The 22,996-nt window shown below is 37.4% G+C and overlaps 1 protein-coding gene across 1 annotated transcript; it reads right to left on the reverse strand.

The window, feature by feature from the left end:
- Positions 1–125: 125 nt before the first annotated feature.
- On the reverse strand, positions 126–11,998 carry LOC144355809 (neuralized-like protein 4). Its single transcript, XM_085497833.1, has 13 exons — positions 11,902–11,998; positions 8,921–9,462; positions 8,627–8,763; positions 7,906–8,047; positions 7,276–7,543; positions 6,392–6,551; positions 5,814–6,283; positions 5,055–5,646; positions 4,423–4,503; positions 3,325–3,463; positions 2,936–3,051; positions 2,600–2,747; positions 126–2,456 (listed from the first exon to the last, which is right to left on the reverse strand). Exons 2-13 carry the CDS (start codon positions 9,436–9,438, stop codon positions 2,252–2,254), a joined length of 2,976 nt encoding a protein of 991 aa, XP_085353959.1. The 5' UTR covers positions 9,439–9,462; positions 11,902–11,998; the 3' UTR covers positions 126–2,251.
- Between the last annotated feature and the right edge of the window lie 10,998 nt (positions 11,999–22,996).

The following is a 22,996-nucleotide window of genomic DNA, read 5'->3' on the forward strand; positions in this document are numbered from 1 at the left end:
GTTCAACTCTTGTATAAACTACGATCATTCACCGACGACGAAACGATTTGAACAACGGGTAAGGAAAGTTTGTTTGAAAATTGTATTCAGATTGACATAAACCAAGAACATAAAACAAGAGAAAATTTGAAAAAAAAAGACGGATTTTATTTCTTGAAAACAGTTGTTATGAGCACATGACTGTAAAACTACATATATCGAATGAATTCATTTCAGCAAAGTGGCGTCCTATCAATGGCGTACTAATGTGAAAATAATCAGTAAATACGTCGGCGATTCGGGGCAACTTATTCTTTTTCCCCATATGCATATGAAAACAAGTGTATCGAACACATGTAGACATACATATGCAACTTTACAATGTATTTTAGAATCTGGTTTAAGCTTTACATAGGTTTAATAAATCTGCTAATATGGCATTCTAGAATATGTGAAATATCTGAATACTACTAACAGAGTAAGACTGGTATAGGGCTCATACCACTAATTGAATTTCCATAGACGACAATGTTAACATATGACGAGATTGCTATATGAAAATAATGAACAAAATTGAAAATATGGCTCAAAAATGGGAAATCAACATGCCAGTAATCAATCATATGAAAAAAACTAACATGTTGGCCAGCTCAAACTCTTGCAAATCTCAGGTAAACAAGACACACCTACTGCATTTGGATTGCATCTGGAGAAATTACTGGAAAAACACCAAGATTAGAACATCTAAATACACACAGAATTAACTCTCAGGTACACAGTTGCTAAGTAGTAAACAAAAGACCACATGTTGGTCTCACCTTTGACCCAGGTGATCACGCCCTCAAACAGGGAGCACCTGAGAAGAAAATATTTAAACAATTTTATTGGTTCTTGCAAGGCATTTAAATTGATTGATTGATTGATTGACTGATTGAATTAAAATGGCTACGAGCAGCCATTGGTTGATTAGTGGCATGAGACCTATATATCGAAAAGCAAGGTTGTCTATTAATTCGCGTAAAAATAACTTGTTAGTAATTAATCGCATTTTGAAACAATAGCTGTGGAAACACCAGCGGGAAAACTATTCAGGATATACAAACAAATGACACACTCTGTTATTCCTCCTTGCAATGTAGAGCAATTCATGAAACTACGCTTGACATCAAAAAGTAATTGTTTGAGATATTCTGTAAAACAATGTATCCATACTGTATGTGTTTTAATTAATGAGGAAAAAAAGTAGTGTTTCAATACATGACATATTTATATATATTGAATGTAGTTCTCATTGCATATAATAAAGTGTGTTTTAATAATCGGCTGCTTATAAAGACTGTGGGTTAGAATATAAGTACAAATTGAATTGATTATAGTTGTGCTTACAACTCATAGTGTGTCTTACCACGATCACTTCAATTACAATGTATTTACATACTATCTTCCAAATTAATTACATTCTTCTTAGATTGTAACTAATCGTGCTATTACTATGGTAATCATGTAGATATATGTCTATCACGTCAGGTGAACGTTTGAATTGAAACTGTTAATGTTGCTGTCGCTTGATGAAAGTGTTCGATATGCACGAGCAGGTAGTTCTGCGCGTCGTGAACTTACAAGTATCCACGACATTACGATTATCATACTAGGAGGTTATTACAAAGATACCGAAAAGTATGCACGAAGACATTACAGCGGGATTATGGACAGACGCGTGTACTAACTGAGTGCATACTTTTCGGTATCCTCGTAATATCCTTATCATTATACAACTTTTCCTCCCAAGGATACGTCATGGGAATGTCGAAACACAAAACGTTTTGAACAGATTGAGCGAACTTCTTTGTATGGGGTCCAGTCAAACCCTGTTTGTTTTTATTATTAGAGAACGTAATCGTTCCATATTTGGAATTCGCATTTTCTAATATGGTAGGATGAAAATACCCCGTCAAATACTGCAAAATTACGTCACGCTGTAACGTATGGCATTACGGTGACATATGTTTGAATAATGTTTGTTATTCAATAATTTTCACAATTTAACAATCATACTTTTATTATCACTTTATTATTCATATTACTGATTCAACCAAACAGTTACGTTGAGAGGTTAAGGAATTTAAATGTTTAAATGCGTCAGTCCAAAATTTAAAAAAATTGTTGAAAAAGTTTCAAATTTTAGGTTTGGTTATTCTCTAGAATCATATCAAAAAAATTAGTTGTTGTCAAAAATAGGGGGGTTACATTCATTTAATTGCTTACATGTTACCTATTCCAACTTAACAAGTAATCCGTACATAATAATGCTTCCACGTTGTTTAGTGGACCACTCAATCTCTTGGTTATCAAAGTGCTGGTCGATCCTTGAAGTTACACCAATTGTTTCTCTTCCAATTTTATACGATCCTGGTTTGATACTCACTTGAATTACCACACGTGCGTTATAGTTCCGTTTGGTTTTCGGGTCTTTGAAGCTTATAAAATGAAAAACCACATAGAATTGCTAATGGATATACACATTTTCAATTGTTCTGGATTCTTATGCGAAAGTTGTTCAGTGGTATTTGTACACTTATGCTTAGACTTCCAAAAATTACTTGGGATAAGAAGCACTTACCTCGCTTTTTTAGCGTAAACATCACAGCCGGAATATCTGATACTAGGTGAAAGGAACACCTGTTTTGTATCGAAGCCTGTAGGTTTCCAGTCATCGCTGAAATGGCCTTGAGCTTCGCTCAACTTTTTTCCACCAAGCAATATATCGCCTGAATAACAAACATGTTATAGAAAACATTTCACCATGGTATGTACATTGAGTATTTTTTTTTTATCACAGAAACAAATTATATTCGCCATTCCGAAAATAGCATACTCATGTGTAGAACAGTAACATAACATGAATAAACTCATTTGTGACATTTGTGAAAAGTAACGGTCGAATAAGCGGGAGTACCGGGTAAAAGAAGTTGTCCAATATCGAGTATTGGTTTCACTGCATCCACAGTTGTCCCATGGAATGCCACATGCCATTGGTTGAACACATCGTGGGCATCTGCAGTTGGTGGTACACTGAATGGAAACAGGAATAACAATCACTTCTTGTAATTGGTACTGATTATATTGTAATAATTATTTCACACATTCAAAGTCAAATTTCTAATGTGCAACGAATGTGCAATAATTTTCATTGATAAGTGTGCAGATATATTCCGTAAGGACGACATTCCGTGGGGATGAAATTCAAATACTTTACATCTCTAAGATACAATTGGTGGCATTATTTGTGCTTTATCTGGGTGTATTATGGGTAATGGAAACACGTTTATCTTTATTGTAACTAACCTCAGGGAAAATCGACACCATCCTATAGGGACACAGTAGACCTTTGGTGGATTCCCACGTGAGTATGACAATTTGTCCCCTCTGGCGGAATGGCACGAGTTACAGTAGCACATATCAAACCTATCATTGAAGAAATGGTCTGTGAAATATTTAAAAAAATAAAGTTAGTCAGTGCCAGCAGCATATGAAGGTGTGCTGAACAGGTTTCTTAGTGAACAGAGATTGGTAGTGCCTTATACGGTATTTGAGTGAACAGACTGATACGAGTTACACAGGGTGATTCAGTGAACAACGCTTGACAAGTAGAGCCAGGGATATTAACCGTTGGTGGCGCTAACAAATTTCGAGGACTAGTTAGACTCACTGAGATATTTACTCGTGTTAGTCAAATACGTAGTGTTAAATTTAGTGAATAATTCAGTATGATAGGAAGCAGCCAGACTGCAAGTGGAGACCGAAAATTTGTGATTGTGGTGTTTTATGATCAATACTTATGAATTATGCCTGCGCCATAACCTCATTAACGTTGTATATTTCGTACAGCATGTGCATGATTGGCCTCCTTATCATATATTGAGTCACGCATGCGTAGTTGTTAGCGGCAGAGCACGCGTATTTGAGGTAGGGGTACGGACGCTTACAAATTCAGCTGAATCAAAAAGATTAATCTGCGGTCACGAACTTGTTCACGGGGTTGTTTTAAAACTTTCTAAACGCCATTGATCGCCGTGACTAATGGCTCGCTGGATAGCCGAGCAAAATTAATTACTGAAATTAACTACAGTATTTTGTTACCGTTAACTATTTTATAAATGATGTATTTTGAAAATTAGATCGTAGTGCCTGCTCTATTTTTTTAAAATTACCATAAAAAATTATGTTGAAAATTGGCTTTGAAAACTACTACGTAATATCGCACACTTTTGAGTTTTAAGTATTTTATATGCATTATTTATTCAAATGACAGGTTTACAAATAAAACATATATTTTCAATAATTACTATCGCTTCTGTCTCGTCTAGTTCTGAATAAACAAAGCGTGGTTCATTACATACGTTATGTTAGAGTGAACAAATCATTTGTCATACTTAAACTCACCATTTAGATTCAGGGATTTTTTAAACCGTTCACATAATTGTCTGTATTCACATCGACTGGAAAATCGACCACCAGGAATTACTGTGATGAATCACAAGAAATAGGTCATTGATGTAGATGCGGGATCGTGGCCGCTCAGAGTGACAACATTATGTTTTAGCTTTTTTAAAACAAATTAGACAGTGTTGGCTACACACAATTATATGGAGACTCCTGCGTTATTTTTCACAACTAAATTATACTCTTAGTAATGTATGTCCCACGTGTTATATAGTTCCAATCCCAGCAGTGTAAAGCAATGGTCTCAACAGTGTGAAGCAAATTACTATATATATATGACAACTGCAACAAACATTTGTTTCGGAGTGTGCTTGTGAACAAACCTGCATCTATACCTTAAAGCGGGTGGGTCGTCACCTGCGCACGCGCCGGAATTGAGTCCCAAGCGTCGATAACAACACATGCTAAAAACGCAAAGGCTCATGGGTAGGCGTTTGTTTGTAAACAATCATGTATCTGACGCATGCGCAGGTGACGACTCCCCCGCTTTAAGTTACACAAACTTGAGATGCTTGTACTGCGAAAAATGTAACAACTTTGTTTAACATGTGCTTGTGAAGCTTGTCATTTACCTTGCCCAGCTTTCAACTGCATCAGTGCTCTTTCAGCGGCTTCACTAACGGCGCTGTGTTTACTTTTCTTACATGATTCTAATGTCGGAACCACACTGGCAATTGCTTTGATGTCATCTTTACATTTAATGTGTTTCGCAAGAACCCAGATTGCGTTAGCTGCTGCTTCCTGTTCAGCTGGTCTGTCTAGCTTCATTAAATCAACCAAGATAGGCACAGCACCCGCATTGACGATGGTCACTTTGTTTCTGTCGTTGGCAGCAATCTTCTCCAGCCCCATGACCAGTTCCAAAGCAGAGTACCTACTACTATCGGAATGCCCGTGTAAATCTGGATCCTGCAAGGCGTTTTCCAGAAGACTGACGGTGTGAGATATGATTTCATCCCCCGCTACTAAGAGAGTAGCTCTGTCTTCTTGCACGACGTACGATATAGTCAGCAAGGCGATCATTGCCAGTTCCATGTCTTCAGATTTGAGAAATGGAGAGATTCTGTCAATGGCACAAAGTTTGCGATAGACCTGCTCATTTTCAGTCGCTTTTGAACAGTTGTGAAGTATACTGAGTGCCGACATTACCATAAAACGTCTTTTCTAATAACAGAATAACAGAAACATTCATAAATAAGGAAGCTAATAATGCCCATAAATCTAATAAAATGTAACTGAACGAATCGGTTACCAAACTCTTGTTAAACAGAAATTGTTCAAATGTGTTATTTCTAAACATATCTTTGTAATGCATATTTAAAACATACTACCTCATTTTCAGTTTTTCTTGGTCCATATTCATCCAAATTGTCAAGCATCATTCCTAGTAGGCCACAGTCTCCGAGATGTTTGCAGAATTTAAGACTGGCATCTGCGTAGTTCCAGCAGATACTACGTACAATATTCATCCCCAACCATGCCGATTCAGTTTCTATACCAATGTCATTCAGGCGATCCAGTAACTTCTTCAGTTCTGCCGCCATGCCAATACTCGCTAGATGGTCACCAAATCTTCGACGTAGTTGCTGATTGTTGGTATCATTATAAGGTTGATAAACGGTCTGTAGGATTGCTACAATAACTGTCCGAATGTCCTCGTCTGATCCCTTTCTCATTAAATCGACAGTTTCCCTCATTCTGAACATGATTGAGTTCGGATCATTCCCGGACGCCACAGCTTTCGCTGTAGTTGGTCTTGCAACTCTGGGAGAAGTTGGCACTGGCGTGAGTGAGTCATTGCCTGTAAAATAATTGAATACACAGAATATGACCGTGACCTTTAGATTCGAAGGTGATGTCCGATGATAACTTCAGTAATGTACAATGACATATATAAAAAGATCCTCACCACATATAGTAACACCTTCGGCTTGACCATAGATATCAACAACTCCATAAACAACGGCAGGACTGTTTTTAAGTTTCACGGCTTTTTGTAACACTTCGCCATTAAAGTACAAATGGAAAGACTTGTCAGCTCTTCTAACAATGCCTATTGTGTCACCAACCTATAACAAACAATTGCATAATATTTCCATCATAATATGGCGACAATCTATATAGGTGATACATTGTCAGAAGGAAACATATTAGGTACAGGTAAATAGTTGTTGAGTATCATGTAAAAGTTTATAGCATGATCGGTAAATATAGTACTAAATACTAATAGAATGATTATGAGGTTATTATGAGCATACCGAAAGTCTGCACGAAGACAGTACAGCGGGATTATCGCCCGACGCGCAGCTGACCTTATTATTATACATCTTTTCCTCCCAAGGATACATCAGGGGAATGCCGAAATCCAAAAATTTAGAACAGATTTAGCGAACTTCTTTATATGGAGTCTGGTCAAACTCTGGGGGCTGCTGTTTGTTTTTATCAATAGAGGACGTTCACGCGCGTAATCGCTCCATATTTGGAATTAGCATTTCCTAATATGGTAGGATGAAAATATTCAGTACAATACCACAAAATTACGACAGCTGTAACTTACGGCGTTACGGTGACAGATGTATAATAATTATACTTCCCATCATAACCATCATTCGTTATTCTAATATGCCCGGTATGCACTGATAGATATTTGTCATAATGTTTTAATATTTACATCGTGTAGGGAAATTAATGTGCTTCAGAAAATGATATGTTATACCCATATTATCTCTATTCGTTTCACAAATTTTAAAAAAGTGTAAAAAAATATAATGCTGATATTTTAGCAGTAAATACCGTGCAATCGTCCAAATCTTTCTCTAGTTCGAGTATCTTCTTCCCGTTTTTCACCAGATTCGTTCCACTCCACATTATATTCACTCCTGTGTCGCATTCAGTCATGGTTGAGGGAAACTCGAACCTTTCGGGTGAATTGTCGGTAAAGCCAATTTCAATAGATCCGCTCCATCGTCCTATTTTGCTGTCTAGGCGAATTTCAAAAAGTTCGTCGGTCTTCAGGGGCTGTCTAGTCAATACCACTGCGTTGTGAAATTCGTTTCTTGCACTGGAAAATAATCATAATTGAAGATTCAAAAACAAAACAAAGTCATGTAACAAATGTTACATATTGGCGAAATCCGGGAAAAATGTAGAATCATATGGAATCCAAATTATTAAATGTTTATGACATATTTCCCGCATATTCAAAACACGAAATATGTCGCATGAATTTTATTTTATATATAATAATTATATATAAAAAGAATATATATAATTATTCATTCTGAAAGTGTAACTTTAAGAGAGGCCGAGTTATATTGTATCGATTTAATAAATATATATGACGTGTCATATATAATATAGATTATAGATATTCAAACATTTAATATATTCCTCAATTAATTATTCATTTCATCAAGTACTTACTCCTGTCTCTTGGCAACTCTGCCACCATGCATGACGTCAACAGTATTGCCACATCTTTGATGAAATGTATAATAACTTGTACCGCTAGGTGGCGGAACAGAAACTACTTCCTCTCCGGCTTCAGTCACTTGTACAATTTTCCCTTCGAATTGAGAAAACGTTTTAATTACTATTGTATAAATGCGCCCACCCTGGGAGTCGATATCAATCGTTATGTTGACAGATGAATACTCCTTTGAGCAAACCAAGCAACAAATCACGAAGTGTGAATTATGGTTTAAAAAGTGACTATCATTTGCTAAGCTCGTTTTATTTTTTTGAAAAAAATAACAGAATCAATCATAGTGAATGAATAACGAAATAAATAGTCTTAATGGAGCTTTAGATTGTACATAATACTTTGATTTATCGAATCATGCTGATGTAAATGTACATACACTAGGATTTATGTTACGTTCAATTATCATTGCCTCCAGACTCTGAAACGCGATCTCAATTTGTCAAAATTCGCTGAAAGACGAAGAGTATTACTTTCTCTGATTTTTGAGGTTACATTTTCATTAAAAGTAAATATTGATGTTTAATGGAATTTTTGTTTTGTATTGAAACTTGCTATTCTACTTTCATGTAAGAGGGAGAGAATGTCTGGGCTGCATAAAAAACTTGTTCGGCCAAGCATTGATACTATGAGAATAAATCTAAGTATCTCTGAATATCTTACCACCACTGCCCATATACTTCATACGTATGTCACACTCGTCTCTGGAAGCGCAAGCTGCAATACACAGTGGTCTGAACAAATCTTGATGGGGAAGATTGCTGAAAGCAATTCCAAGGTCTTCATTGTTCGCCTTGAAGCTAAAACAAAAGTATATGTGTAGGTATCTTAGGACAAATCCTATATACAAATAATGAGTTGATAATTGAATAGATTACTCTATAACGTGCACTGGCAAGTAAAATTAAATGTTAACAGATTCGGGGCAGGCGATGTACCCCCAGTATCGGTACGTACCTTAATGTGCCATTGTTCGCGTCCAGTATGGCATAAAACGTATCAGGTACTTTATATCCACGTTTGGAAGGATACTTTTTAATTACTTTACCACCATGAACCAAATTCAAATCTACCAAATTCCATCCCCAGGAATCGTTAGTAGTACCCAGCAAATTCGAGTAACCGACGCAGCCCAGAGGCGCTTCGGGGGTAGCTACACCAATCATAGCATGTGAGCCTCTTTCCTTGGCTGCACAGTGGATCTCAAATTCATGGGTACCAGTGCGATATCCTTTCTTCCCCCTGACACCGTCAGTGCGATTACTTTGATCCCCTCTACGAGCTGTGACACCGTCGCTTAAAACGTTCATGTTGTCTGAGCAATCGTCTGGGTCCCATCCGTGTTCTCTCTGTTCAGGCGTCACGTTGCTCGAATCCTCCTGGTCCTTTAGCAAATCTCTCATTGCATGAACCAGTGCTTGATGTACGTCCCCCAGTTCACCCTCTTCTCCTAGCGCAGATTCCAGGTTACCCATGATTCTTCTTCTTTTTCAAGTCAGCTATATAAAACGATACATATAACAAAGATTAGTGACCAATGACTTCATCTTATTATCAGGGGGGAAATCTTCTTTCTCTCTCGGGGTCTCCACACTTGCCAGGGGGGGAACTCGTCTCGTCTCTATATCTCGTCCCCTTGAGGTACGGGATCGGGAATGTCACTTTAACTTTACAGTCAAATAAGACACACACAACGAAATACGTTTCAGCTCTCGTCTTAGTCGATCAATCCGAGCACTCTATAAGACACAGCGCCCTGGGGAAAAAATCCCCAAGACTCTCGCAAGGCTGAACCAAGACTCGCCCAAGACTGGACTGCGTCAAGGCTCGCCCCAAGACTCTTCAGGACTGCCTCTCTCGTAGAGTATTTGCCAAGACCAACTCAAACTCTCTTTATTCATTTTCAAAACTCTAACCAATTACAAAGCAGTAAAAAGACTCTAGGGCGTAACCTTCAATCATAAAGCCAATCAAACTAAGTACTGAATACGTCATATCTTTTGATTAATCGTTCACTACATTAATAATTACGGATATCAGAATAGCGACGGTATCTGGTAATTAGTTCCAAACCACTGAGCCAAGTTCCGTCCAAAACTTCAAATAGACCTACACGATGACAGACATAACACAGCAATTCGGCTAATAATCAACTAATTAAGTCGGTTAACAGATACGCGAAAACAAATTCATGACATTATAGTCAAATACTGCCACACATGTCTTCACTGATACTGCATCTTGATAGAATTTTTTGAGAATTGATTTATCGTAAAATAAGAGCATAGATACCCTAGGACTCAGACCTGATTAATTTTTGGATGAAATCCGTGGATATTAATTACCCAATTTCCATATTAATAATTACCCAATTTTAAGCACTTTCACTTGTGTTTCATGTACTATTAAACAGATTTCAACGAAACTTGGTACATAGATACTCTAGCATAATACCAAGACCGGATTAGTTTCTGGTTGAAATCTTGCTCATTAATTACCCAATTTGCATATTAATTACACAATTTTAAGCATCTTCACTTGCTTCTCATATACTATTAAACAGATTTCAATGAAACTTGATACACCGATACTCTAGAATAATACTCAGACCTGATTAATTTTAGGTTGAAATTCGTTGCATATTAATTGCCTAATTTGCATTATAATTAACTGAATTTAAGCAATTTCTTTTGTTTCTCGTGTACTATTAAACTGACACTTGGTACATATTCTAGAATCATATTCAGACCTGATTAGTTTTTGGCTGAAAGTCAGCGCATATTAATTACCTAATTTTCATATTTATTAACCAAAGTTAAGCTTTCTTTGATTATTAATTTGTTTTTGATTTTCACGACACAAATCATCGCAACAATGGAAAATGTGGCATAATTTTTCCTTAACGGATTTAACAGCAAAATGTTATACAGATTCATGGGCCGATGGAACACAAGAATAATAGTCTATCTTGTGGTGTAATTCACCACTATCAAAATTTGAGCTTTTTGTGACGTCATAGATTTACATTATTATACGTTATTGTTTAACTAATATGGAGCAACGAGGTAATACTATGTCCAAATATGGGCAATTGCATAATAACCGTTATCAGACAATGTTATCGCCCCTGGGTGTAGAGTGTTAGGAGATAGGGGTCAAAGGACGAATGTCGAATTCCTTCAAACGTTTTTGTAACCAAGGCTAAGCAAATAGACAGTCACACTGTAGCTTTTAGTCGTGTTACCTTACCCATGGAAGTTAGTACCTTCCATGCCTTGCCATAGCAACGCGGCCCATTAACAACAAATGTAATACCAGGGTACCGAGGTAGAAAATAATTCGAACAATAGAGTGCTATCAATCATTGTGCTATTGTTCTCACACGATTACCCGGATCTACTTGTTCACATTTTGTGGACCCCGGATTTTGTCTGAGCTCAGACCAATAATGACAACTTTATTTGTTGTCTGAGGTCTGAGTCGAAGGTTCTTTGAAGCGGAAACCTTTGCTCGCTCTATTGACAGCTGTTTCAGCCTGTTCGCCTTAGACTACCAACGTAGACTCGATAAATGCATAAAATGGCGTCTTCAAAGTTCGTGCGTGATCAGAATAAATTAGCACTTTGCACAAATGCGAATAAAATCGTTACAAAAAGCGGACAATCGACAATACCTTGAAAGTTTATGTTAAGTTACTGCTTTGAAACTAATGCTTTGTAATACGATCACTGCACTGCAAAATAACTAATACTAATATATTGTTATATTAAACTAACTCCACCTCATAAAATGACACATCGATTTACCATGCGATACACTTTTATTTTACAAAAATCAAACATACATGAATGTAAATATGTAGTTGAAAAAACATAAATCTAGATAGTTACGATATCAGTTGCGTAAATAATTCAATTAAACTCATTAAATTTACATACCTGTACTGTGTTAATACCTGTAAACGGCACTCCAACTGCGATTATTACGTTCAGCATAACACGTGACCAGTTCTACGAAATCATTTCAAGGGAAATCCCCGAAGTAGTCCCAAAATGAATAAATCATGCATATTTAATTGTCTGAACACTGAGACTGTTAATACCGTGATATATAAATTTAAGTTGGTAGTCGGAATTAATATCAATAAAATCTTGGGATGGTCATTAACGTCACAAGAGAGTGCTACTTAGGTGTCTTGAAATCGTGCCTGCTATCTAACTAACATATCAATTTACTCTCGTCTTGAAGTTAGAACGGAATGGGCAAAATGGGAAGTTTGACTGAAATCTCAATATTTAGGTGGTAATAATTTCGATAAAAATACAAGTACCACGGCACTGTAGAGTAGTACGAACCAACAAGTAGTAGTAGGTCACAGGTCATCATAGTTCCATGCGTTGAGCAAACATGTCTTCAATCGTTACAGACTTACATGTTATTGCATGGTTTCCACTACACAATACAAGCTTAAGGAGACGTTGTGTTCACATAGTACGAAGACAAGGTCCCCCAGTCGCATACTAAGTGAGTTCCAGTCGCCAAAGGGAATCTAAACTGAACTTACAGCGAGCATGTTAATTGCATAATGGTAATGTTTACATTTCTATCAGACATTCAGACTAAGGAAGCAAACGCTCCTCAATCAAACGTGTACATAAACATGTCTAACAAGTGCCAGTATTACGTAACAGCAAATATTGATTTGGTTTACGTTTTTACTTTCGTTTATGTTTTGTGGGGCCCTAAAAGCATTCTATCCCGGCGTAAGGAGCGTGTGTGTGTGTGTGTGTGTGATTTTCAGTGTCTTCACGTATTAACTCTTCTGTGATTTTTTGGGGCTGAGCCAATTTTGTTCATACTTGGTAGGCAGGTCATACCATTAATCTAGTCGGGTGGTAAAATCTAAAAAAAAAATCCTGGTCAACCGTTTCCATGGTAACATCCAAAAATTGTTTTTTTATAGCTTCTCAAATGCATCTCCTCCTACAATTACAGGACTAAAAACCTCAGGAATAGCTCATTCTACTCAGCTTGGGCTGGGCACAATAATACAATTTGTTTTTGTTTTTATATCTTTTTTCATTGTCGAGAAATTTGACCTCAACGTTTCATCGGGAACGGCTTTTTAATTCTTCTGTGATTGGCTGGGTCGATTTCGTTCATACTTGGTCAACAAGTCATACGTTCACGCTAGTTCGGTGGTAATATCTGGAAAAAAATCCTGGTCCACTGTTGCCATGACAACAGCCAAAAAAGCTGATTTTTGAATACTTTCGCGCCAAATGTATCACCTCTAAGAGTCTTGTAATAGTAGCAGTGTTTAAAAGGCGGTAATCGTCACGCCCCACGCATGCGCGATATATGGGTCTCATATATACAAAAATGGCGACTTTGACTTTTGCGCAAGGTTGTCATCTTATCGAAATCTAGGTTAAAGGGTTAACTTGCGTGAATATAACGATAAAAGCAAAAGACACGCTAGTATTAAAGTGGCTTCAAAAGACTGAATGCTTTTACCGAACTTCGTATAAGGGGCCCAGTTTTAGCTTCACGTTCATGCCCTACTCTGGCAACAGCGGAGCGGATCGACAATAAGCCTACCGGCTTTTTTTGTATGAGTCTCACGCGATACTATTTTTCTTTAAATCGCGCCCTCTAGCGAGAAACCGCTTCTGTGACGTAACACATAAGCCGTTCGCTATCGTTTTGAATTGCAGCTATTGATCATTGAAGATTATGTTTGGGGAGATTTGGATATATTCCAGATGACATTGCCTTCACCCACGTCATTGTGACGCCACAGAAGCGTTTTATATCTAGTGAGCGCGACCAGGTTTAATCCCATCTTTTTCAAGCGTCGTGGTACACAGTATTGTATATGCGCTTCGAATAATAATATATTAGTTTGAGTTACATGAATCGTTAAATTAGAGTGTTGTTGCGTGTTGGCTCGCTCCCCATAGAGAAAAAAACGCGTTTGGTACCGTTATTTCACATATGACGAATATAATGGAGCTACTTTCTTGTAACGTTATACGCAGTTTGCTCCGGGTATTTATAATATAAAATTAATAAGCTGGTGTAGTAGCTGGTGTAGTAGTGTTTTAACACAGTTAAAAACATATCAATATATAATGTTACTCTATAAGGTAATAATTGGATGCAAGGAAGCAGTTCTCAATTAACCTTTAATAAGAAATGACCTGTGACGAATTGCTTGCGTGACGTCAATATCACATAAAGCCTCGCTGCTCAAAACGATGACTCTGTTGTGTTATGTAGGCGTTCGTCATTCAGGAAATCGCCAGAGAACGTGATTTGTTATTGACGTGAGGCCACAGGTCAACTTGATTTCATTGATTACGTCACTGAAACGTCTCTGTAGCCAGAGAGCGCAACTTACAGAAATGGGGTATTTCAATATAATTCAAATACACAACATTTTTTCTTCATTTTCTGTGTTTAATGACAATGCACTAAAATTCATCATCTCATAAAAAATTAAATCATTTTCTGTTAGTAATTTATGTTTACAGTTGTGCATACTGCTTCGCTGGTATGGTCTCCCGGTTAATGTTCTTTGAGTTGAAATCATCAATGACAACGTGTTCCCCACAGCTAGTAGTAAGACATAGTACTGTTGCATACAATGGACATACGTTTATCATGCCGTAAATTCAGTCTCTCCATTCACACTGTCACAAGTTTGTGAATTCAGACATTGTCTTCAAGATCAAATCAAGATGTGCATTGAAACAATGTAGTCAATTACTTTAGTTGAGTCGTAAACAACTTGAATTAGACACATGTATCTCGTCGGAACAAACTTCAACTTTTCTTTACTTCCTTCTTCATATGCCACATACTTGAAGTGTGGTGGTATCTTTTTCTCATGGTTACGTGCATTGCTGCACGTAAACAAAACCCACAATCCACTACATGTGCTTTGCGTTTTTGAACGAGCAGCTGTATGCAGTTTTTAACATAAGATAATGTGAGGCTCCCATTTCCTTACGAAGTATGGATGGGATCCGAAAAAAGTCAATGAGATAAAAGGTTGTTTATGTTACATACATCACTGAGTGTACATCTCGATTGTCCTCGAGGTGTTTGCTAGAAATGAATAGACCTACTGTGTCTATATTAATATACACCTTTCTAAATAAACCGCGCCCTCTACCGACAGTGCGTGTCTGTGGCGTCACAAAGACGTAAACGGGTGGTAGATTCGTAGTATACAATCTTATGTGGTTAATATTCAGTAGTTCGTAACTTAGAATATAGCAAATCTCAGTAAACAGGTTTTTTTTTTTAGTTAATGGACGTCCACGTCACAAAGGCGCTTGTCGCTGGAGGGCGCGACGGATAGCACGTGTGTAATACATGCTGAAATTGTATAATATGATGTAAGCAAAGGATGTTTTAATTACGTAATTACGTTTCCATATATCGAACATTATTACTTATTATAATATACCCGCATTTTTTCAATTGCCTGAATATGTCATTCTGTTTGGTTGAGGGCGTGTTTTTAATTATGCACGCCGATGGTAAATACACGGTTTTCCGTGTTCAGAATTATGCCTCATCACAGTGAGGTTAAATCCTTCTGTCAACTAAAATCCGCCAAAAATAATGTGTTTTTTTCCTATGGATACAGCACGTAATGTCGAACATTCTCCAGAATTGTAGGTTCAAACGAGAAGCACGAGAATTTTGAGAATTACGCAAACGACGTCAGAACAATTAAGTTGTCTGCAGCATCTCGTTTGTGAACCCGAAAATGTTATTGGTACTCAAAACCCAATCGGACCCGCAGTGCCATTCGCGTTTGTACTTGTTCCTGGGCTATTTTTTTTATTTAACCACGGATGTAAGTAAAATGTTTCGGGTACAGTATTACATGTATGGTTGTTGTTACTTTCATAATATTTTTGTATCTCACTGAGTTGCATTTAAAATGAAGTTTGTATAATATAATATGAATAACCACGTGCACCCCAAGAGGCGAGTATATAACTCGATTTTGACCAGCATACTGCATATACACATTCAATATCTCGTGTGTAAAATTTGTCAAAAACACGTGTTATAATCGACTCTGGGTGGTTATTTCTTAATTAATAAATGTGCTTTCCCCATTACATTTTGAATAATTACAGTTTAGGTTAAAATGCATTCAAAGTAATTGACCATTTTCCGTTCACTGCGAGAATCACGCGTTGTGCGTGAAATCGAACGTAAAAACAGGACAAACAAAGGTCATAGCGTCGTAGTGGCGTCAAACATCGCGTGGGATTCCGTCGACAAACGCGAAAGTATTTTGGGGGATATTTCCATGCTTAATAATGTCATGTACACATTTGATGATGGTCAATTTCGATGAAGTAATGGTATTCGAAAGCAATATTTCTCTGTCGAAGATCGGCCGGTCGATCTGAGCTACGAAATAAAGAAATTCAAAATCACGTTCGACGCGCGTCTTTCATGCAACTCGCGAGATCTCGCAGTTGAACGGAAAATCACTTATTGAACGACTCGAAAAGTACCTGTTTCTATAAAATGCTTTCGACAGAGACTCTGGGTCAACTCCATGGTTATAGTAATACTCGTATAACTAAATATTGCAGTAATATGAGAATAATTGCTTACATACATAAACAGCAGCTTCAAGGTATCACACCCGCATAATATTTAAAAAAAACTAAGCCATCAACATTTCGGAGTGTTTGCCCACAGTACGAAATATCTGTTTGAAGAAAACTGTCTGTCAAAAAGACAAAACATATCATTTGCGCGGAACAATTTCCATAGAAATCCTTATTAAGACATTATTTCATAAAAATATACATATAGTATTAATCAGAATGTTATAATATTTCGAGACAACTACAATCAACCACCTTACTGATTTCATAATAACGTGTTATTTCTGTTCACCATAGGTAACCGAATAAATGTTGTGAAATCGTTTGAGTTTCTACAATACTACAGAATGGTAAATCCTTTAAAAATGGACATTTTTATAGACGCCCATGTTTTGCGTGACCATACATTTGTTATTTGATATTTGTTACTAACAACTTAAAGCGGGGGAGTCGTCACCTGCGCATGCGTCAGATGGCCATAGCGTGTCATTGTTTACAGACAAGCGTCTACCCATGACCCTTTGCGTTTTTAGCGCGTGTTGTTTTCGTCGCTTGGGACTCAATTCCCGCGCATGCGCAGGTGACGACCCTCCTGCTTGTTGTGAATATTGTGAAAGTCATTAAAAATAGTCATCTGCTTTAATAGTAGAGAAACTACCGTAAATTAAGTAGGCGTAAAATGTGTGTGCGTAGAGCGATTCCTATATTATATTTATAAAAATGAAATCGTTAAATTAATAATTACAAATCCATGGTAATGTCTACAATTTAGATATTATATCGACTTGTCGTCCTATCCATTAAAGGTTAAATTTGGCCTGGCAAATAAAGGCAACATTCGCAACGCAACATTTCCTTGTCAAGTTTGTCATTTTGTAATAACATGACGAAATGTCGCACGGTCATGTGACAAACATGTTTCTAATATGGATACCAAGCGTAGTGACGTGCGTATAACTGCCATATATGGTCACACAACCAGTAACGTACAAGGTTTCCAAAGTCTTGATTGGTCGAGTGGGTCATACGTCAGTTGCTCCCATATATGGCCGGCTGTGTCGGTTTGCATCGAATGAATACGCGCTGCAATGCAAGCCGAAAACGCTTTAATGAATACGCATAGCATAACGGATCCAATGCACTATTTGTGTAGTAAATCCAATAGAAGGCGTTAAAAATATCTTGACTGACACATGTTGGGCATATACTAGACGCCATGGCGGCTATATGGTAAGGCATACAACAGAGTGTTAGAGCTAATACTAAGCTTGATACTGTACTCAACGCTTTATTGTCCGAGGAGCTAGTCGGTGATTTCTTGTTGGACTTGTACACTTGTGTACATTTTATATTCGTTTCATTGCGTTCCGAAGTCTTGACTCTTGCTTTGAGTGAATTTGTTCTTATGGAAATATTTTTCCTACGACCTCTGTATTTGGGTAATTCCTTTTCAGTTGTCCCGATGTTCTGGTTATCACCTAAGATACCGTTCATAGTTTTCATTTCAATGGAGCGTTTTTCAACTGAACTTTTGTATCTAGAATTGTTGTTATTGCATCGGCTGTTATAATAAGTCACACTTCCACGTATGTGTAGTTTTGTGCGTTTGGTAGTACGATGTTCGTCGTTTTCTCTTGAAAAATAACTGATACGGGCCAGGATCTCTTCTCCTGTTGTTTGATCATCCAAGAGCATTGTCGCTACCTTGTCCCCGTCCTGGGTTTTTATTTGTTCACTTTGTTCAACGTTATCGACTTTGTTAGCTACAGTTGACGCGCGGTGTTTTAGAGAGCTCATCAGTGTACCTGAAGACAATATCTGGTCAGCTGTTGAGTGATGTATCGATGTGTCGTCGCGAAAAGCTTGATTAACATACATAAATGATGGTGTTGTCTCTGTGCCCAATATACAACGATAGTTTAGATCATCCGTTTTATCCTCGGCATATATTGTACCTTCGTCGTGCTGCTTCTTCACCGCTTCTTTTGACTCAAAAAACATTTCCAGTTCTGTCTCAGAAAAATTCACTTTCAATCCACTGGGTGATGACAAATAGGACTGGTGGACTTTATCAGAAATACTTGTCACTTTCAACTCCGAACTTTTTTTCTTCGCGTGACCAACAAACTTCGCGTGGTATTTTCTTTTTCTCAAAGTCACGTGACTAGCAAACATGTATATGCGGATATATAGAACTACGAGCACTGACATTGGTAGCCAGAATCCTAAAACAGTCTGGATCCACGTGAACCAGGTGTGACTGAGATAATCTATGACGCAGGTTTCTGGTGCGTATTCATAGAACCCGTGAATTCGGGGCCATAAGAATATAGGTAACCCGTATAATACAATAGCTATGGCCCATGTGGTGACGATCCAGGTAAGAACGCGAGATTTTGGCATATTAGTCACGTGTGCAATAGGATTAGACAAAGACATATACCTGTCAACGGTAATGACAATAATAGTAAATAAGGATACAGCGCACGCAACGTAGTCTATGATCAGCCAAATATCACATGCTATGCGCCCGAACGGCCAATAACCAATGGCAAGATAAGCGGTATATCCAGGTACCGAGTTCAAACCGACGATGAAATCAGCTATAGCCAAGTTATATATAAAGTAGTAGTTTTTGCGGCGAAGTTGACGGTCTGTCCGGAAAACCACGAGCACGATTAAATTTCCGACCAGTATAACGAAAGTGAGCAAGCACCCGATAACCGATGTACCCACCAGCCGCAGTAATTCTTGCGTAGCTTCCACGTCGATTACTTTTTCGGTGACGTTGAGGAAAGGCGTAGCGTTGGTAAAACCGACCGTCTTCATGGTGTCTGCTGGCCGAGGGTGAATTGGTGAGATGAGCTGAGAATTAAGTGAGTTATTCATTATATTTACATTGCAGTTACGCCTCGGTGATCTCGTGCCCGACACGCCACTGTGTCCACATTTATAATCTAGTTTCTGCAGTTCAAATAAGCGTCTTCCCATAGGAACGTATTCCATGTACACTCAAACTGTCGCCCGTTGTATTGACTATATACGGTGGGTGGAAACGCCGTCGTCACGAACAGCTGTATATCTAGCACTGAAATGCGATATCGCAATGTACAGTACGCCGATGGGCCACTTCAGTTTTATGTATGTAGATTTCGAACTCATTTGAAAAATATCACAAAACTACTGTCAAATCTAATTAAAATAATGTATACCATTGAGTTGTTTGCATTTAGGAAATAAATGTTAGTTCAGTTGATAAATAGGTTGGCCGTGTCAGCACGTTTAACGGCGTAATATGTAACAGTATACTCGACTTGTACGTCATTAATAATAAAGTGTGGTAGTTATCATATAATATGAGGTATTGATTTTAATGCAGCCTAGTTCCACGAACACTTTATCAATCCCCCATTATGTAAATATACTGCAGATTAATGAAACACAAATCATTTAATGCTAAGACATTGTGTTAGAAATTTAAGTCGTTTGTGATAATATACTGCCTTCGGCGTGCAGTGTATTAAAATAATAATACTACAGCTCAAAGTAAACTCGAACTGTTTAAATTCACTATTTGTTTATGTCGGTTAATTAAATTCCTGCCAAGTTACTATGACATCTTTTTAGAAATATTTATATTCTTTTGTCGTTTCGAGTACTATTGCTCCAAATACCAGTACATGGTACGGTGTGGGCTTAAGGCATACACAATGTATCGTCTGTTATTGAATATAATGCGCATGCGCCAATACACGCAATCTACAATTGAACACGAATTCCAAATATATAAATCGAATGGATACTGCATTAGTCGGAAACCATGGTAACATCATACCTGTCTCGTCAGATTTTGGCATTAAAAGTATCACGGTGTATGTGGGCAAAAGTACATTTCATCGCTGTAAAAGAAACACTCAATCGTATTTACCATCCACAATGTTTGATTAACATTCAGAGTTTCTATTATGTATGCACGCATGGCAATATGGATGTACGTCATTCTTTGCACTTATAAATGCTATTCACATACGGGTTTATTGAATGAGAAATATGATCGTCGGTTTACCCGACAACCGGTCAATATTATTATAGACGCCAAGTTTCCGTACTGTAAAATACTTGAGTGTTTTGTATGGAGTTTATTTTCACTGGTTTCTGATGAGTTGAATGTAAAATATAGGAAAAGGGTAGATTCACCGCATTTTATTTTCATTGAATCATCCCTCAGCGAAAATAGCGAAAGTAAATTCCAAGCGAACATAAAGTATTTCAATGTTGGTTCTGTTTAAAATTATTTTTTCAAGCATCGTGGACGCCATCTTTTTTGCGTGTCAAAATTATAATAATCTTGCCTTTCGTGATAAAGTGGTGTCGTTACATATAAAGTTCATTAAGAATTTATTCGTTTGATAATGTTTCTGTGTTCATCTACGTGATACAACTTTATATAATATATATTCAGTTAGACATATTGTTACTATTCATCTTTTTACAATCAAAGTTGCAATAAAAAAGAGTATTTCAGTACTTAGTCGCTGTCACTTCAGTGCGCGGAGGGTAAGAGAGTAATTACTGTGAACGCTACACGCTAGGAAAGACGTAAGCTATTATACCGCTATATTTGTGAATTCAACTTTGTTTTTATTAGATTATTTGACGAAGCTTTATTTCAATCAAATTTGTAAGACGAATTTCAGAAAGTCAAAACCTAACAATTGAATTATGGAAATTAAAACAATATTTTCAGTGTACTTACATTGCCCTGGGTAACTAGGGCAGTACAGTATTGTTTAATTGTTTTTATAACGTTGCCATTCGAAAATGTATACGATTTGATAAAATAAATTGAAAAGGAATTAATTGAACCTTCTATTGACATTTTCATTTAGTCTTAGTATGACATCTCCCGTTTGACCCACAATACATGAGTGTTCTGATCACGTAACGAAATAGGAAAACAGTCAGCGATTAGGCCGGCTATATTCCTATCGTTGTGGTTAGGTTTCCGACGTGGGCCAGATCTCTTGGGGGCTCGTTACCCAATATACCTCAAGATAGTATCCAGCGAGTCGCCATATGTGTTGTAAATGCTACTATAGCGGCAGCCAAACCAAAATGGTGCCAGATTATGAAAGTCATTATAAGTACGCTGAATTACGTTCGTACGTGGTCAGGCGAGGTGAAAACTTGAACAATTTTTGAGAGGCCGTTTTACTATTTCGGAACATAAATATAAAATGGGCCTTTGATGAATGAAGAAAATATTTGTGCAAAATTCACCAATTCAGGAAAAAACTAAAACTGGCCTTTGATAAATTTGAATTATTGTGCAAGGAAGTTAACCGTTCTTTCAGGACAAAAATGGTTTTGTAAATGTTTCAATGTATTCTGTGTGCTTGTTGCAGGTTTTTCCCGGTAGGGTTACCTAGCGGCATTTTCAAAACTAGTTTGTATGTGAATAAACTTGCGTAACTTGTACCTCCAAAAAGAAATACCATGATGGTGACGAGCTTTAATTGTGACGTTACACCGGCTCAACAACAGCCAATCAAAAAAGTTGTTAATAATGGGCAAGCTTTTATTCGGCGATGGTGTAATGAAGATCGCGTTCTAGCAGCTGATGTCAAATATTAAGATGGGTAAGCATATTTATACAGCATTACAAACAATAATGTGACGGTAGTCTCTCCTTGTTTTGACTTATTTGTGTCCTTTGTCCCAGTATATTGCATACTGTTCCATCTGGATGACATCAGCAAAACGCTACAAAGTACCAGTAAAGATATATTTGAACCGTTATTTTTCAAATTTCTCGATTTTTTTTATTCAAAATTATGCTCATTGAAACAGCGCTTTGGTAGTTGAGTTGAAATGAAAATTAAATTGACATGACACCCATACAATAGCCGTAGAAATTATGTCATAGGTGTAGTAAGCGTTCTGCAAAACAATCGACCTTTGCTGTTATGCTGCAGCGCCATCACCGATATACTAGTGAAATCATTCGTTCTTATTGTCTATCGTGGCCGATATTTCATACATGAGTTCAGTTCATTAGTTTGACGTGAATTTAACGAACCCCAAGCTATCATAAATCACAATATTTTTTTAGAGATTCAAGTCCAACGAGAACATTACCTGTGTTTGAAAACGTCATGTTAACGCCTCATTACATATGAAAATAACCAATAACTGAACTGGGACATACTCGAGGAGAGTGTAATGCAAGGTGATATTTCCGGGTCAAGGGTCAACCTATAGAAACCCAAAATCATCCTCTCCGTTCGCGACCCTGTTCGGCTGACCATGGAGATAACAATTTCTCTCTATCGCAAAGCGCAAAGCTAGTATAACATTCACGTTTTTCTCTGACGCTATTCCAGTG

This window comes from Saccoglossus kowalevskii, chromosome 4 (genome assembly GCF_978046115.1).
Source record: "Saccoglossus kowalevskii chromosome 4, keSacKowa6.1, whole genome shotgun sequence".
Classification (NCBI taxonomy): Eukaryota; Metazoa; Hemichordata; class Enteropneusta; family Harrimaniidae; genus Saccoglossus; species Saccoglossus kowalevskii.

Coding starts and splice junctions, on each gene's coding strand:
- LOC144355809 (XM_085497833.1), bottom strand. CDS start 9,438: ATGGGTAACCTGGAATCTGCGCTAGGAGAAGAGGGTGAACTGGGGGAC. Junction 3,052..3,324: donor TGGTGTCGATTTTCCCTGAG/GTTAGTTACAAT, acceptor GTTTCCATTCAG/TGTACCACCAACTGCAGATG. Junction 2,748..2,935: donor TGGACAACTTCTTTTACCCG/GTACTCCCGCTT, acceptor TTTGTTATTCAG/GCGATATATTGCTTGGTGGA.